The sequence below is a fragment of the Heterocephalus glaber genome, unplaced genomic scaffold (genome assembly GCF_053883595.1).
Source record: "Heterocephalus glaber isolate CG9 unplaced genomic scaffold, H.glaber_assembly_v1.0 deba00001523, whole genome shotgun sequence".
Taxonomy (NCBI): Eukaryota; Metazoa; Chordata; class Mammalia; order Rodentia; family Bathyergidae; genus Heterocephalus; species Heterocephalus glaber.
This window is the reverse complement of record NW_028258327.1, coordinates 14,194,935-14,212,793: the sequence shown is the minus strand read 5'-3', so window position 1 is coordinate 14,212,793 and position 17,859 is coordinate 14,194,935. Positions and strand designations below refer to the sequence as shown.

Here is a 17,859-nt window from a genome sequence, read left to right as displayed (position 1 = left end):
ATCTTGATGCGAATCATTTTCCTCAATACTGGGGAAAAAAAGCCAGAGTTATCAAGAGTAAGAATCCAAACCAAAGGTGGTAATTACCTTCAAACATTTTACCTGCAGCTTCCTCTAGCGTAGCCACATCAAGTCGGGGACTGTAATTTCCATAACCTGCAGCAGTAAAGGCCCGAATCTGGAAAACATACACTGTTCCTGGTTTCAGATTATTAATGGAGGCTGAAGTAGACTTGGTTTTTACTGTTGAGTAGGTCCTTTCCCTTTGATCCTAGAAAAAATATTTACAGGGAATATTTAAATATAATAATTTGACATCTAATTCTTGGAATTTAATTTAATTTGCTGCCTTGCTTTTAGGGAGGCAACCTTGTACCTTGTAGAATATTATAACACTGAGTTATTTCTAAGATAATATAAAATATAAATATAACACAAATGCCTTTGTTTTATAAATCTCAAAGACAATAACTTTGTTAAAGTAATTATGATTTTTTTGCTTTTTCTTCACTGTGACAGCACAGCGCAGCACAAAGTTTTTAGCTGTGACATTACTAAATGCTCTATTGATTGAAATGTGGGGACTACTGCAAAATGTACAGTTCAGTTGTGGTTTTCATATCATAATGTAGTTTTGAAAGTATTTTTCCTGAATGATGTCCAGAAAGAAAAAAACCCATGTGTTAGAATTTAAGAAAAATATTAATTCAAGAAATTCAGTTAAAACCACCACCACAGTGCCATATCAATTATTTTCAATAAAAATTGTATTTCTCACAGAATAAAACTACTTCTGCAAAATAGTATTCAATGGAATATTTTTAATTAAAATATCAATATGAAAGGAAAATATTATGTGATTTATGATCTGACAATATTTTAAATTAATTTCATTACTTTTCAGATCTGAAAACTGAGGGTTGCAGAGTTTCTTGAAGTGTTATATCTCATGAATGTCATGTTTTTATGTAAATTTTTATATAAACTCAGTGAAATTATTATAAACATTCAAGCATATAGAAAACTAAAAATATTTAAATGGGTAAGTAAGTCTACTGATATGATTTATAGATTATGGAAAAAATTTCAAAAATCATACTTTAAAATATATTTTACTTTCTTATTCATTCTATAATAAATATGTGTTCAACTTTATCTAGAAATAAAATTATTCATTGAATTCTGAAATGTCAATCTGATTTTTTTCATGACATTAATAAAAATATAAATAAATACATACATAAATTCACTTTCATAAAACTTGTGATCACTTTCATTATAATCATTTATACAAATGATAGTTGTTATTACACTATATTAACCTCAAAGCAATTAGGCATTACTGGGATAACAGTGTGATATGTTCATCATATGCTTGCATATGTTACAATACATTGTAATACTAGTATTATCTTCTAGTATTGACTAACTTGGAAAATTTACTGAATGCAGATACATTCTGCTTCCGTTATGCAAAATAAAAATTGACTATTTGAACACATTTCAAAGCTAAGATTTGCAAAGTCTTTTAGATATGCATTGTAAGAAAATTTACCCTTGCTACCTAACTTATATTTTTAAAAATATGCTTTTTTTGCATATTGTAGCAAGGCGTGGTGGCACATGTCTGTAGTTGCAGCAGTCTGGGAGGCAGGAAGATCATAACTCCAAACCAGTTTGAGCAACTTAGTGACTTAATGAGATTCTGTGTCAAAAGAAAAAAAATGTGGGGAAGAGGCTGAGGATATGCTTCCTCAGTGCAAAGGCCATCAGTTCCGTCTCTGCTATGAAATAAGAATGTTTTATTGTTTTTGAAATCTGATATAATTTCAGGAAAGATACTAACTGGAAAAAACAACAAAAAACCCCATCAAACCTAATGGTTCCTTTTAACACATTTGATGGGACAAGAAGTATGTTTCCTGGTATAAGAATGTACATAAAATGGAACTTTGGCCACGATGAACTATATATATAATGTAAGTAATAAGAAAAATATTTTAAACCTAATGTGTACATTAAAACATACCTAATTTTAAACTGTTTTGTCTTCAAAGAAAAAATATTATTATCAATGCATTGTATCAACCAAGTTAACCCAGTTTTTCAAAGCTTTTTGCAATACCACCTAAACAGCTATAATACTTACGTACATTACAGCACTTCAGCTAGCTCAGTAAGTTAGTACTAATAATATTTAATATTACTGTAAGAATAGTAACAGTTTCCATGTTTTAAACCAGGAGCCTAGTCCTTCTGGGAGATGAATAGTGATTTGTGAACAAATTATACATATATATTTATCTATCTCCAAATGAGACTGAAATAGATATACACTCACATATATTATTATTAACTAAGCTTTAGTCATTATAAGGCAATTACAGGAGCCACGCTTTGGTTTTAGCCATAATACTTTTCATATTGGGAGGGCATTACATTATGTTAACATAAAGTACTTGTATAATGAAAAAAATTTCAAGAAGAATTTAAAGGAGTGAGGTAACATTGTCATATTGCTATACAAAATATTCTTACTTTTCTTAATTATTAAATTGCTTAGGAGCATTATTATTACTACAAGCACCACATAAATTAAATGAATCATTAAGAGCCCAAACAGACATGCTCAAAGAAACATTCTTCAAAATGTATTGGGCTGTGTAGTTTGTGACACATCTTATGCCTAACTGTTACGATATTAAAAATTGAATAAATAAGTATACTACAAACTGAAAATTTTTATCTTTACAACACATAAACTCAATACACAGAAATCATGACTATAATGATGAAGCAGAGATTCAGCAATATGGTTATTAAAATGGCTAAAATTAGTTACGAATTTTGATGTAGCTCCAAATAGCGTAATGACCAGTGTTAGTGAACAATCCTACAAGATGACAGGAGACACAGTGCACATTGCTGTACATTTCAGCTGCTGTTCGCACTTACTTTCTCATAATACTTGATTTCATATTCGGTGATGACTCCATTGGGATGCTCTGGTTCCTGCCAGGAAAGCTCCACACTCCTCTGCAGCACTCTCTCCTTCATTACTCCGCTCACTTGCGAGGGAGCTGTTTGGACAAGATGTGTCAATAAACAATGAGGAAATTCACTGGATGCCTCAAATCAAATGTCACAACTGATCAGTCCCATGCTGTGCCAGTTTCATTAAGGTAAAAGAAAGCACCTTTTCATAGTTCACAATTCAGAAGGTAATGAATATTCAAACAGGACCTTATTACTGTTCATAAACCTTAATAGAAATTTAAATTAAAGTGCAAACAGCAGAAGATAGCATTGTTCAAGTTAGTGCAAAATGGAAATGATGGGGCTGAGAATGACAATTAAGCAAATGAATGCTAATTAAGGCTAGAAAATATGATTTTAGATTAATCTCCAGTGATAAACTAAGTCCAAATATTTATTTCATATGCAACAGCAATATACTTTTCAAAGGAAAAAAAACAACAATACTATACAAAGAAAAGTATATGAAAGACCATTTTAATCTCCAACTAAGGGACCACTCTTCAAAAAATATTTTTATGTTTCACTTGTGTATTTAAGTAAAAATTCTCAGAAAATACCAGCCAGCTTAGAAAAAATTTTCACACTTTTATTAGGTCAAGATGCAAAAAAAAAAAAAAAAAAAAAAGAAAGTTGCTCCAATTTCAATATGTGCATGAATACAGATACATATATGAGCAGACGCTGACATATGTAATTTATACCCATGTATCCTAGGTTTCAGGCTGTGTTAGAAGCAATTCAGAGCTACAATTTCGCTTTCTCTTTCTATACAGATAATAATATGCTTAGAGTTCTTTCATTCTAATTAGTGGCATATCCTCCTTTTGGTAGCTAAGGCTGTGGAATGTAGCAAACTAATTTGCTCTGTCTAATTTGCTCACTGATGATTAACTAGTTGTCTTCTCTGTCTACACAAGTAGCTGCACTGGTTTGGCTAAATTTCAGCGGGGTTATTACGTTTCATGAATCATGCTCTATCTCATTCTGTAAAATATTTTCAGGCTATTAATTTAATTTTCAGATGTCTGAAATTGTTAATAATCCTGCTGACAGAAAGGCAATTATATGGGGCCAAAGCCATTTAAGCAAGCTTCTGATGTTTATCCCTTTGGCTTTATTTAGTTTATTCTGCTTCTTAATACTTTCTTTTATCAATGTCTAGAAAAGACATTTTTTATTCCTTTCTTACTTGGCAATTCTGAAGTGAGGACATAGAAGATTCATGACTCCCATTTTCTCCAAGATTACCAATAAAGAATAACTAGGCAGATTAAGTGGGACAAGTTTCCCTCGAAGGGGATGCAGCTGAAGTATTCAATACACAGTGTTTACAGACTAACTACATTTCTGTGATGTTTTCAGTCAGGCAAATTTCTAATAAGGAATCCTACTTTGGCAACAACTTTGGAATCCTGAGTATATGCAATGAAGATGATCTTCACTCAGAACACGCTTAGCTTATGAGCTATAATGATCAAAATGTCCCTTGGTCCTTAGTCTTGGGAAACCTAAGCTCCAATCAACCATGAGGTTAGGTTTTACTTAACAAATAATCTCTAAATCTTTAACACCCTAATTTGCCTCATAAAATCATTCAGAAAAATCTATACATTAATTACTTCAAAACTAAGAAGCAAAGATGAACATACTGCAAAGAAAAAAATGATGAATTACCCAATAGAGCTGCTGTTCTCTGATCAAGATTTATAATTTACTTATGCCCTTTGAAAATAGGTTAGCAAGACATAGGTGAGGGAAATAATAGGTGTAAATTCCTAGGTCTCTTTCAAAAACACATACAGCTCAATGTGATTCTTCAGTGTAAGTCAAAATGTAAGAACTTTGCTGTCTCAAAACAGTACAGTGCAGAAGGCAAGAAACCCTGCATTCTCCAAGTTATGGAGGAGAGCTGGGGTATAAACCTACCTCATTTTGTTTCTGGTACACAAAACATGGTCTGAGTTTAAAACAAGATTTGAGTTTTACAAGTTTCACACTAAAATTCATGATTTCATCCTGGAACATAACTTACCAATGAGATTATGATAAGTGGGGATTTAAGGGAAATAACAGTGCCTAAAAATACATGCAAGATACATAATATTTTGAAATTCATAACACAACACAAATAGTACATTGTGCTGCAACATATTTTCCCTCTTTTGCAATAAGGAGCCCTATTAGTAAGTGGTCATACTCTTGATATTTTTGCATATTTATTTTACTTCAAGTCCTTGCTGATACTTATTTTATGAAGTCACAAATTTTTAGAACATCAATGACGGAAGTATTAGTACATAGTCCTTCTATAAATATAAGATTTTGGTACAGGAAAACTGGTTATATTTTCCTTGGATTTTCAGTATCTGAAGCATAAAGTATAGTAAACTCACAAAATATAGTGCTAACAAATGAGAGAAGCTCCAACTTCATCAGATTCTAACAAGGTCATTATTTGTAGATAAAGTTATGTGGTGAAGTAGAATTGAACTGACAAAAACACAAAAATTTCTACGGTTACTATGTCATATTTGATCTATTAATCACACCCTAAGGATTTCTCTAAGATTCCCCTCACTCTTACATTGAAAGAAATAATTGCAATTGGAATTGATGCAAAGCTAATAAATAGTAATCAATAATAAATAAGTTATTTGAACTGGAAAACAATTTTTACATATAAAGGAACTGCTTAACATGAATTTTAATGGGTTCTTAACAAATGATGAATAGATTCATTTCTTATCTAACTTTCTGGAATAATCCTCATGTAACAGTTAATTTGAAATGGAGAAATAGAACTATCTTGACCTTTAAATTTCTTCAAGGCTAGATGGGGTGATGCACATCTGTAATCCTAGCACTTGGGAGGCTGAGGCAGGAGGCTAACCCAGAGTTTGAGGACAGCCTAAGCTACATAGTGAGGTCAGGGGCAGCCTGGATTATATAGTAAGACCCTGTCTGAAAAAAAAACCTCAACAATATAACATCAAAGCTGACAAACTCAATGAAACAGGAATCAAAACTTGAATGTAAGGCAGTTAAGTAAATCTGTAGGTTTCCTGGGTTTGCTAGGATACGTTTTCAATTGGAAAATAATCAGTTATAAGAGGTGAGTTTACATATAGACTAAAACCAGCAAGCATTGAGTTCAATGTACTCATACATGATCTTTAATCATAATTAATTTCTAATTAAAAGCCAATAAAAATATATTTAAATTACAGTATAGAATATCTTCCTAAAGGATCCATTTTCCCCTCCTAAAATGTTAAGCTTAACTATAGGGAGGGGAAATTTTCTAGTGTGCAGTGGAGAAAGAGGCAATTTTACAGCACACTGTAAGAAGCAGAATGGCCCCACAAAGATATCCATACCCTGGTCTCTGAAACAGATGAATGTGTAAATTACATGGTAAAGAGGAAATTGCAGATGCAAGTAAAGTTATGGATCTTAAACTAAAGAAGTGATCCTGGAATCTTTTTCCAAGTAGATCTAATCTAACCACAGGAACTCTTTAACCGCAAATAATTTCTTAATATAGAGTTGGAGACGCAGTAGAAAAAGTCAGAAGAATTTGAATCATGAAAGAGAATCAGTCCACCAGTTCTGGTTGGGCTCAACAGAAACACTAGAAGATATGATGGCAGTTTTTAGGATCAAAAACTGGCGCTGGCTGACAAGCAGGAAAACGGAGACCTCTGTCCTACAAACACAAAGAAACTCAAATTTGTAAACATCAATGTTTTCTGAAGTGCATTTTTGCCAGGAACTACCAATAAACAAACAAACAAACAAACAAACATTTCCATGCCAACTGGATTTCAGCCTCATGTGGCAGTCAGTGTAGGATCTAGCTGAGTCTTATTGTGCCTAGACTTTTGACTCACAGAACTGTGAGATAACAGATAAATGTTGTTTTAAGTTGCTAAATTTTGGGGGTAATTTTTAAGGCAGTTATATAAAATTAATATATATAGTAAAGGGTAAAAGTAGAACCACTGAGACTTTTATTAATTATATAAGAAAAGTTTCAGGATTGGTTATTATAATAACACGATCCATCAAATTTTATGGTGAAATATCATGTATACAAAGAAATTTGATTTTGCCAAACTCAGTATTTAGTAAAACAAAAAAGTACAATCTTGTACAGGAAAAAAATTGCATGATACATGGAGAAAAACATATTTTTGTGTAACAGAATTTTAACGAAGCTAATGAATTTGATTTGAAATTTTAAAAAGCAATTTACTTATATCAATTTATTTATTTCCCTGCACTTAGATGTTCTAACTAAATTTCAACAAAGAACGAAGTGAAAAAATATATCTGTATTTCTAACAATACAATGATGTGGGGGTGCTTACATCACTTGCACCAAGCATGAGATGACTTTTTATCACACATATCAAATTGCTAAATCTTTGACATTTGTTAATTTTTCATTAGAGAAATACAAATGGCAAAAATGAAGACTTTAGAATAGTATCAAATATGGGCTGGGGATTTAGCTCAGTGGTTATGCCACCTGCCTTGTAAGCACAAAGTCCCAAGTTTGATCCCCGGTAACAAACAAACAACAAAAAAAGAAGAGTATCAGATAAAAACCTCAATAATAGAAAAATAGCCATTTACTGAACACTTGTTACTCTACATTATCAGTATGGTATTCATGTTTAGCAATCTTTGGAAATAAAAAATATGCATTATTACAAGTTTGGTATTTTGTAACACATGACTTTTAGCTTTCTTACTCTTTCCTACAGGTGTTTCATTTTGCAATAGAGGACTAACAAATAAAAAATTCATTTAATTTATTTCAATAACAAATCACCAGGTCATAAGTACATGGTCTAGTATAGTATCACATAACATAGCAATTCCATTTCTAGGATATGTAAATATGTGTACAAAAATTTTACTAAACTTTAATTTCCCAGTAAGAAAAAAAGAGTCAGTAATATATTATAAATAATGAATATGAGCTGCACACAGAGCCACACGGGCAGAGCCATGTGGGAAAAGGGCCCTGGGCTGACTGAGCCCAGCTCTGTCCTGCAGGCCACGCCCACTTCCAACCAGGAGCAGGTGAAGACCCTCAGGCACACCTACCAGCCACCCTGGCGCCTGAAACAACAGAGCCAGCCCCTTCCCCGCTGGCCTCTTGGGTTTGCAGCTACCTGGTTCCACACTATAGAGGCACAGGGGGGTATAAAGGCCATTGTCCTGAGCTGCAGAAGTGAACAACAGAGAGAGGGCCTCTCTCAGGCTCCCTGATGAAAACTGAAGCCCACTGGAAAAGTGAAGAGAATCTCTGCAATAAAAGCACACCAGACCACTGTACTTGGTAAGTTGGAGGGATCATCACCTCCCATTGGAACCTGGACTATCTTCAGGAGAAAGGCAGCTGGTACTTGCAAGAGAAACTTGCACAGTTCAACCCTGCAGGAGGACAGGGAACTCAACTTGGGACTTGCAGCCAGAAATCTGCCTGAATCTCATGAGTCTGTGACTGGCTTACTGAGACTCATTGACTTATAACTGCACACTGCTGCCTACATTGTTTATTGTGACAGCAGAAACATACCCTTCACTTTTATCTTTTATTTGTTGTTTTCAAAATTACTACTATTTTTTTGTTCTTATTTTAAATTTTCTTTTTTTTTTTTGGTAGCGGGGATCGAACTCGGGAACTTCAGCTTGCGAGGCAGGCGCCGGAACCACTGAGCTAAATCCCTGGCCCAATTGTAAATTTTCTTAATTTCTTCTTTTTCTGCTCTTCTAAAATTTGTATTTTTTCTCTTCTCTTTTCTTTCTCTCTCTCCCTCACTCCCATGCTGTCCCACATTGTTCTTCATCACCCTTTGTGTTCCTGTTCTGGCCCTAATTCATCTTTCGTCTTTATTTTTCTTTTCTTCTCTTTCCTTCTCTCACCTGTGTCCTCAGGCCTCACTGCTAACATTCCCCTATCCTTCTACCTACCTATCCCTCCCTCCCCAAATCCTTCTAACTCCTCATTCCAAAGGGTAAAGTCGCTATATTGAAGAGTTTATTCGCTATAAACATATGTTGGGTTGGTGCTTGATTTTGATTTAATTCACACAGTTAAAGGTGATAAATTAATAACTACCACAAATTGTCATTTTCTAAGAGGTACTTGATGATATTGTGTTGCTGATTGTATCACTTGGACTTAGGTGTTGTGATTGATCTAATCAGTTGTCCTTCCTGGTATAATGAAAATGAGATAGCCTCAGAGCCATTAAGAGACTCAAAACCTAAAGACCAGCTATATCTGGAAGACACCTCTGAGAAGCAATCATTCCATAAGGGTTCTAAATACACCAACAAAGATACTTATAATAAGCAACTTCAAAGTATCAACCCAGGAACTCAACCAAGGACAGTACCAAAAACAAAACGGAGAAGACATTTAAGTAAGGCACAAACTCAGACTACCACCCCACAAAGGCAAATTCTGGGGGAAACAGGGTGGAAAAGTCTGAAAATCAACCAGCTGGACAACCGGAACTGATAGCACAGGAAGTAACAAAACAGATACATGAGGCTCTAGAAAAATTCAAAACAGAAATTATCTCCCAGATAACTACAGAGATGGTGAGCAGAGTGAAAGCCATGATTAGAGACTCTAGAACAGAAACAGATTAAAAAAACAGATGGCCTCAGAAAAATGCTGGAAGCCATGAATGCCCAGCATAAAGAAATGGAAACCACGATCGCCCAACATAAGAAAGAAATGGAATCCATTAAAAAGATTCAAAGAGATATTCAGGAGATTAAAAACTCCATTGAAAGCATGCAGAGCAGATTAAGGGAATCTTAAAATAGAATATCAAATACAGAAGACAGGGTTGCAGTTAAGGACCATGAAAACAGAGATTTCTTAAAAACACTAAGGGACCACAAGAAATCAACCCAGCAGCTGCTAGATGATGCAAAGAAGAATAACATAAGACTGATGGGAGTCCATGAAAAAAGCAGGAGAAAGTACAATTGACATTAAAAAACAAAACAAAAAAACTGTTCACAGAAGTAATAGGAGAAAACTTCCCAGACAGAGTTAGAGAATTGGACATACAGATAAGTGAGGTATATAGAACTCCAACTAGCCATAATCAAAAAATATCTACACCTAGACATATAATAGTCAAGATCCCAGAAACCCAACAGAAGGACAAAATCCTACAGGCAGTTAGAGAAAAGAAACAAATTATCTACAAAGGAAAGCCTATCAGAATCATGGCAGACTTCTCAACACAAGCCTTCAAATCCAGGAGAGCATGGAGTGAAGTATTTCAAGCCCTAAAAGAAAATAACTTCCAACCTAGACTACTGTATCCTGCAAAATTATCTTTCAAAATGGATGGGGAAATTAGATACTTCCAGGACAAAGAACACCCAAGAAATTTCATGAATACCAAACCAGCACTCCAAACAATTCTAATCAATATTGTAGAAAAAGACAATGAGGGTCACAACACTATGAGGCCCAATTGAGGGAAGCCACCAGGTAAGGTAAGACACTAAAGGGAGAGGGGGAAAAATAAGAAATAAAAGAGTCAACAACAGTAAAACATCATGACAAGGATGAGTCAATATTTACCAATTATAACTACCAATGTCAATGGCCTCAATTCACCAATCAAAAGAAATATACTGACAGAATGGATTAAGAAACAAAACCCAGCAATATGCTGTAGACAAGAAACATACCTAACTCAAAAGGAAATTCACAGACTGAAAGTAAAAGGATGGAAACCAGTTCTCCATGTGACAGGAACTTAGAAAAAAGCAGGCATAGCAATCTTATTTGCAGACAAAGTAGATTTCAAACCAAAACTAATTAAGAGAGACAAAGATGGTCAGCACATCTTTGTGAAGGGAACAATCCAAGGGAAGAGATGACAATCCTAAATATATATGCACCAAATATGAATGCCCTCAACTATACAAAACAAATATTAATGGACATGAAAAACCAAATAAGCAGTAATACAAATGTAGTGGGGGACCTCAATACCCCACTATCTCAAACAGACCAATCATCTAGACAAAAAATTAACAACGAAATTCTAGAACTGAACCAAGCTATTGAACAAATGGACTTAATAGATGTTTACAGAGTATTCCACCATAAAAAATCAGAATACACATTCTTTTTGGCTGCACATGGGTCATTCTCCAAAATAGACCACATGCTAGCTCATAGGACATGTCTAAGTAAATGTAAAAGAATTGAAGTTACCCCCTGTATATTATCAGACCATAGTGCAATAAAATTGGAGATCAATAATATAAAAAACGCAAAACTCCCACAAACACATGGAAATTGAATACCCCCGCCCCGAACAACCAATGGGTCACAGAGGAAATTAAAGAAGAAATTAGACAGTTTCTATTATAAGTAAATGATAATGCCAGTACAACATATAGGAATCTATGGGACACAATGAAAGCAGTTCTACATGGGAAATTCATAGCAGTGAATGCCCATATTAGGAAAACAGAGAGAATTCATAAAAAACCTAATGCAGAACCTTAAGCTCCTAGAAAAAGAAGAGCATAACAAACCCAAAGCTCATACAAGAGAGAAAATTATAAGGATCAGAGCAGAAATCAATGCAATGGAGACTAAGAGAATGATACAGAAAATTAATGAATCAAAGAGTTGGTTTTTCGAAAGGATAAATAAAATCGATAAACCTTTAGCCAATCTTCTCATAAAAAGAAAAGAAAAGGCTCAAATCCATGCAATTAGGAAAGCAAAAGGTTCAGTCACAAAAGATCCAGCAGAAATCCAGAGGATCATCAATACTACTTCATGAACCGGTACTCTAGTAAAATGGAAAACACAGAAGAAATTGACAGATTCCTAGATACATACGAATTGCCGAAGTTAAATTAAGAAGATATAGAAATTCTAATCACCTCAATTACAATGAGTGAAATTGAAAATATAATAAAAAAATTTGCCAACAAAGAAAAGCCCAGGTCCTGATGGCTTCATTGCTGAATTCTACAAGACATTTAAAGAAGAACTATCGCCATTACTCTTCAAACTCATCAATGAAATTGAAAGGGAAGCAATACTTCCAAATTCATTCCTGGAAGCAAGTGTTACTTTGACTCCAAAACCAGGGAAAGACCCAATCCAAAAAAGAGAACTATAGGCCAATCGCTCTAATGAACATAGATGCAAAAATCCTCAACAAGATACTGGCAAACAGAATACAGAGAGTCATCAAGAAGATCACACACTCTGACTAATTCAGATTTATCACAGGGATGCAAGGATAGTTCAACATACTTAAATCAATAAATGTAATACACTATATTAACAGAGTCAAGGACAAAAACCATATGATCATCTCAATAGATGCAGAAAAGGCATTTGAAAAAATCCAACACCAATTCACGATAAAAACCCTACAGAAAACTGGAATAGAAGGTCTTTACCTCAACCTGCTTAAGGCTGTATATGAAAAACCAACAGGCAACATCATACTAAATGGTCAAAAACTGAAAACTTTCATGCTGAAATCAGGAACAAGACAAGGATGCTCACTATCATCACTCCTGTTCAATATAGGTCTGGAAACATTAGACACAGCAATTAGAAAAGAGAAAGAAATAAAAGTAATAATGATAGGAAAGGAAGAAGCTAAATTGTCATTATTTGCTGATGATATGATACTTTACATACAAGACCCAAAAAACCCAGCCAAAAGATTTCTAGACTTAATTGACAGATTCAGTAGAGTAGCTGGATATAAGGTTAACACTCAAAAAACAATAGCCTTCTTATACACAAATAGCAGACTCATTGTGAGAGAAATTAGGGAAACGATTCCTTTTACAATAGCATTCAAAAAAATGAAATATCTAGGAATCAATCTAACAAAGGAAGCAAAAGACCTCTACACTGAAATCAGCACTTGAAAAAAGGAGATTGAGGAGGATATAAGAAAGTGGAAAGACATCCCTTGTTCCTGGGTAGGAAGAACCAATATAGTGAAAATGGCCATACTTCCAAAACTACTATATAAATTTAATGCAATGCCAATTGAAATTCCAACAATATACTTCACAGGACTAGAGAAAACAATCTAAAAATTTGTTTGGAACCAGAAGAGACCCAGAAGAGCAAAAGCAATTCTAGGCAACAGAGACATGGCTGGGGTTATCACAATCCCCAACTTGAAGCTATACTACAAAGCTACTGTGATAAAAACAGCATGGTACTGGCAAAGAAACAGACCTGAGGATCAGTGGAATAGATTAGAAGATGCAGAAATAACTCCAGACATACTCACCCATCTCATCTTTGACAAAGGAGTCAACCCTCCTCACTGGAGGAAAGACAGCCTATTCAATAAATGGTGTTGGAAAAACTGGATTTCAACCTGCCAAAGATTAAAACTAGACCCATATCTATCACCATGCACTAAACAAAGATTGAAGTGGATTAAAGATCTAAATATTAAGATAGAAACACTAAACTTGCTGGAAGATAAGTTAGGTAGAACTGTTGAAGACATTGGCATAGGAAAAGACTTCATGAACAAAACCTCATTAGCACGGGAACTAGCACAAAAAATCAACAACTGGGATCTTATCTTATTAAAAAGATTCTGCACTGCAAGAGAAACCACCAACAGAGCTAAGAGACCACCTACAATGTGGGAAAAATTTTTTAGCAGCTGTGCCTTAGACAAAGGACTGCTATCTAGAATATATAAAGAACTGAAAAAAATCAGACCCCTCAAATTCTAAAACCCAGTTCAAAAATGGGCATCTGAAATGAACAGACATTTCTCAAAGAATTAAAAGCAGCCAATAAATATATGAAAAAAAGCTCACCATCACTGGTCATTTGAGAAATGCCGATGAAAACAACACTGAGATTCCACCTCACCCCAGAAAGAATGGTTGCTATCAAGAAATCAACCAATAATAAATGATGGCCCTTCTCCATTGTTGGTGGGAGTCCAGACTGGTGCAACCACTGTGGAAATCAGTATGGGGATAACTCAAAAAACCAGGGCTAGAGGTCCCATTTGACCCAGCTATTCCCCTGCTGGGGATCTTCCTAAAAGAATTAAAAGAATCATACCACAGTTATATATGTGCACCCATGTTTATAGCAGCATAGTTTGTAATAGCTAAAGCTTGGAAACAGCCTAAGAGCCCATCAAGTGGAAATTGGATAAAGAAGATGTGTTTTTTTTTTATAAAATGGAGTACTACTCAGCCATAAAGAACGAGAAACTAGAGACATGTATAGCTAAATGAATGCATATTGAGACCATACTCATAAGCGAAATAAATAGGACAAACGTGTAAATACTGAATATTTTTTCTAGTGTGAGAAACTGAAAGTGTAAATAAGAATTAAAATGATTAAAATGAATAATTGATAATTTGAAATAGGAAGAAAAGGTCCAATGGGGTAGGGGTGGTGGGAGGGGACGTGAAAAGGAAAGGAGGGAAAGGAAATATTATGAGAAAGAAAAAAAATGGAAACAAAGTCTATGTAAATAGGGAAGGGTTGATGGAGTGAAGGACGCACAGTTAATGGGGGAAAAAATAAGAACCAAGATACATCATGTATAGGTTCAAGCACCCAATGATAAATGTAAATGTATTGTTTACCTAAAATGTACCAATAAAAGAATTTAAGGAAAAAAAAATGAATATAAAAATTTAACTAACCAAGTACAAGACTAAAACCATTTGAATTTGCAGTGATTATGAAGAATTCATTTGGAATAGTTGTCTGTTGAATCATCTGGCTAGAAAGAAACCTAATGCAGCTAAAATATACATAAAATTTCATTTTATAATAAGTATTTAAAATAACCAGTGGGAGATAAATGATTTTTTGTAAAATTAAATTATATTTACACTGTTACCTACTTAACATACTAATTAGGGTAATAATGTTTAATTCAAAATGTAATATACATAACATGAAATATGAAATTGAATGAGTTTCTGAAAAAATTCAAAGAATAATGAGTGAAATGACAATCTGAATAGGAGCTAAAGATAAGATCCGAATTTATATGAAAAAATGAATATAATGTTAAACTACTGCAGAAGAAAATTAAAAGCATCCTGGATAGGGACCCTTGCCAAGTATTTATAGACAAGTTGGGTCAATATATTTTCAGTAGGGCAATAAAACGCATTAGAGGAATGATAAAAGTCATTGTTCCACTAGTTCATCAGCTAAGAACAGTTAAGTTTGTTGAGGCAATGATTATAAAAACAATTGGACAATACAACTTTTTGGTTTTTTTCTGTTACCACTAGATAATTAGTAACAAAATGTTTGCAGATTTAATTAATTAGTATGTGTTAGCACTTCCCAGCACAATCTTTAAGTAAAATGTTTTAAGAGCCAGAAGTAAGGGTTGTGAAGAAAGCTATTGTTGGTGGTGAACAATTTATCTGTAAGTCTTGATACATTTTCATTTGGATAAAATTCCTCTAAATGTCAAAACAAAGAAAAGTTTGAGCACAGTTGATATAAATCAGGCAAGTTCCCAGAAGTAGATGTCTTAGTCACAGAAGCCCTGTGCACTCAGGAATAACTGAAGGATGATCTACTGTGCAAATGCAGAGACAATGAGGAGCCCTTGGTATCGAGTTGTGCATGTTACCTGTCTTTTAAGTCAACAGTTAATACTACATTTTACTATTATAGTTTTATTAAATCAATATTTGTTTAGTATTTACTATATGCAAGGCACTGTTAATTTTTAACTCTTAAGTGTTTTCAAAATCCTTAATCTATATAATATAAACATATAACTATACATAAAATCTGTGTCTATCTTCCACATGACAACTTATACACATTCTTTACATATTCCTATTAAAGAAACTGAGCCTTGTAGTAATTAAGTAGCATCCTTTTAGAAAGTGGCAAATTTTGAATTCAATGCATATTTTAGGTCCTAATTCTGGCTTTTTTCCAACTATACTTCAATAATTCTACTTTTTGAGAGCAAACACAAGAAAGTGGATAGCTGATCATTCATTCATATAATATTTACCAAGAATACATGTTGTTTTAAAATGTTAGGTTTGGGGATATAATGATGACGAGACCCTTAGGGATCTGCTGAATAGGCAGTAGTCCTAGAATCTGCTGATACTAGTAAAAGATGAACTGAGCAGAGATCTTATTATATCTCTTTTTTAAAAGTGGCAAATGATCTATATGCAACAAAACTAAAAAGTGAAAAAATTAAAAGTGAAAACTCTCCCAAGCTGGTCCCTAGGTTATAAAGATAGCTTTCCCTAAAGCAAGCACACTTAGCTATTTGACATTGTTCTACAGTCTAGTTAAATGCAAATGTATGCATTTTTATACTTGTGGTATTATTTTAACAGCATATTTAAGAAGTTTGCATTTTCATTTACGCTGTATTTTATAACTTGTGTCATTTAACACATACAAATCTGCATTTCTCTCTTTTCAGCTGTGTTGTAATCCGCATATGGATGTGCCATATTTATTTGATGCAATGCTTACAAGCATGCTTATAAATAAGCATGGTCCAGTCCTTTCTACTTCTTTCATCATAATTTAAAAAATTATGATGCAGTAAAGCTTCTGATAAGGCTGGGGATTTAGATCAGTGGTACTGCTGCCTGTCTCGCAAACCCAAGGACCCGAGTTCAATCCCTGGTACCAAAAAAAAAAAAAAAAAAAAAGAAACAAAGAAAGTTTCTGATAAACTGATGATCTACTGTAAATCTTCTAAGGAGAATAAAATATTACAGAGTAGTTCAGTGCCTGCAGGTGATACAAAGTGAGTAAGTTTATGCAATCAGAGTAGACAAAATGTGCTCATTATTAAAACTCATTCAAAGTAGCAGGTTTATAAAAGAAAATGAAGACTAAATACAGTGATTATTATTTCCAATTTTTTGCTATGGAATATTTTGCTAGAATAGAGCAATGCCAGACAAAGTGCAGACTGGCTACTGAAAGTACAGCTGCAAGTCATTGGTATGTGAGGAGATGAGAATTTGTGTCAGATGTACATCAATTATGTCAGTAAGCATTTTTTGTGTGTTGCTCAGCTAATACTGTTTTTAGCAACATTTCTTGATGAAAGAAGTTTTTATTTTTCTTTGCAACTTTCTTAATGATTTACTTTTTAAGGCAAGCTATTTGTATGTCATATATTGGCATTTTTAGCAACAGTGTCTTTTAAAAGTACTCTATTGTTACTCTTGAGTACCTTTCACACTTGCATTTGAATGCCTAGAAGTTCAGAACACATTTTTATTGATTTTTGATGAGAGTTCCATTCATTTATAACTTTAACATAGAACATTTTCAAGATTAATTACACTAAAATAGAGTCATATGGACTGCAAAGATGATGAAGTCTTAGTTCCTACTGTCTGGGACAATTTAATTCAGAAAACCAGTTAGGATATAAATGTACAAAAACAATTTGGATGTGAAACTAAATATTGTAGCACAGGTAAAATATAAACCAAGTGCCAGCAAATTCTTGGGAGAAACTGAAAAGCAAAGTACACAATTTCCCTGTTGTTAAAAAAAGTGTAGGGCCGGGGATTTAGCTCAGTGGTTCCAGTGCCTGCCTCGCAAGCACAAGGTCCAGAGTTCAATCCCCAGTACCAAAAAAACAAAACAAAACCAAAAAACAAAAATAATTGTAATTCAGTGTTTGACTAGTATAACCATGTCTTTAAACCATACATTAGAAATGTTGCCATTATACCTATAATCGCAAAGAGGTAACTTTATAT

General features: G+C 33.9%; 1 protein-coding gene across 7 annotated transcripts in view; it reads right to left on the bottom strand.

Moving 5' to 3' along the window:
- The window catches only part of Epha7 (EPH receptor A7), a 187,669-nt gene that overhangs the window by 28,167 nt on the left and 141,643 nt on the right, over window positions 1-17,859 (bottom strand). For 4 of the 7 annotated variants that reach the window (XM_021240718.2, XM_021240715.2, XM_021240716.2 and 1 more), the window contains exons 6-7: window positions 2,956-3,080; window positions 88-271 (exon numbers count right to left, since the gene is read on the bottom strand). In XM_021240718.2, coding sequence (XP_021096377.1) covers window positions 88-271; window positions 2,956-3,080 — 309 coding nt within the window. The remainder of the gene's footprint in view (window positions 1-87; window positions 272-2,955; window positions 3,081-17,859) is intronic. The other 3 variants (XM_021240719.2, XM_013077971.3, XM_021240717.2) reach the window with 1 other exon arrangement.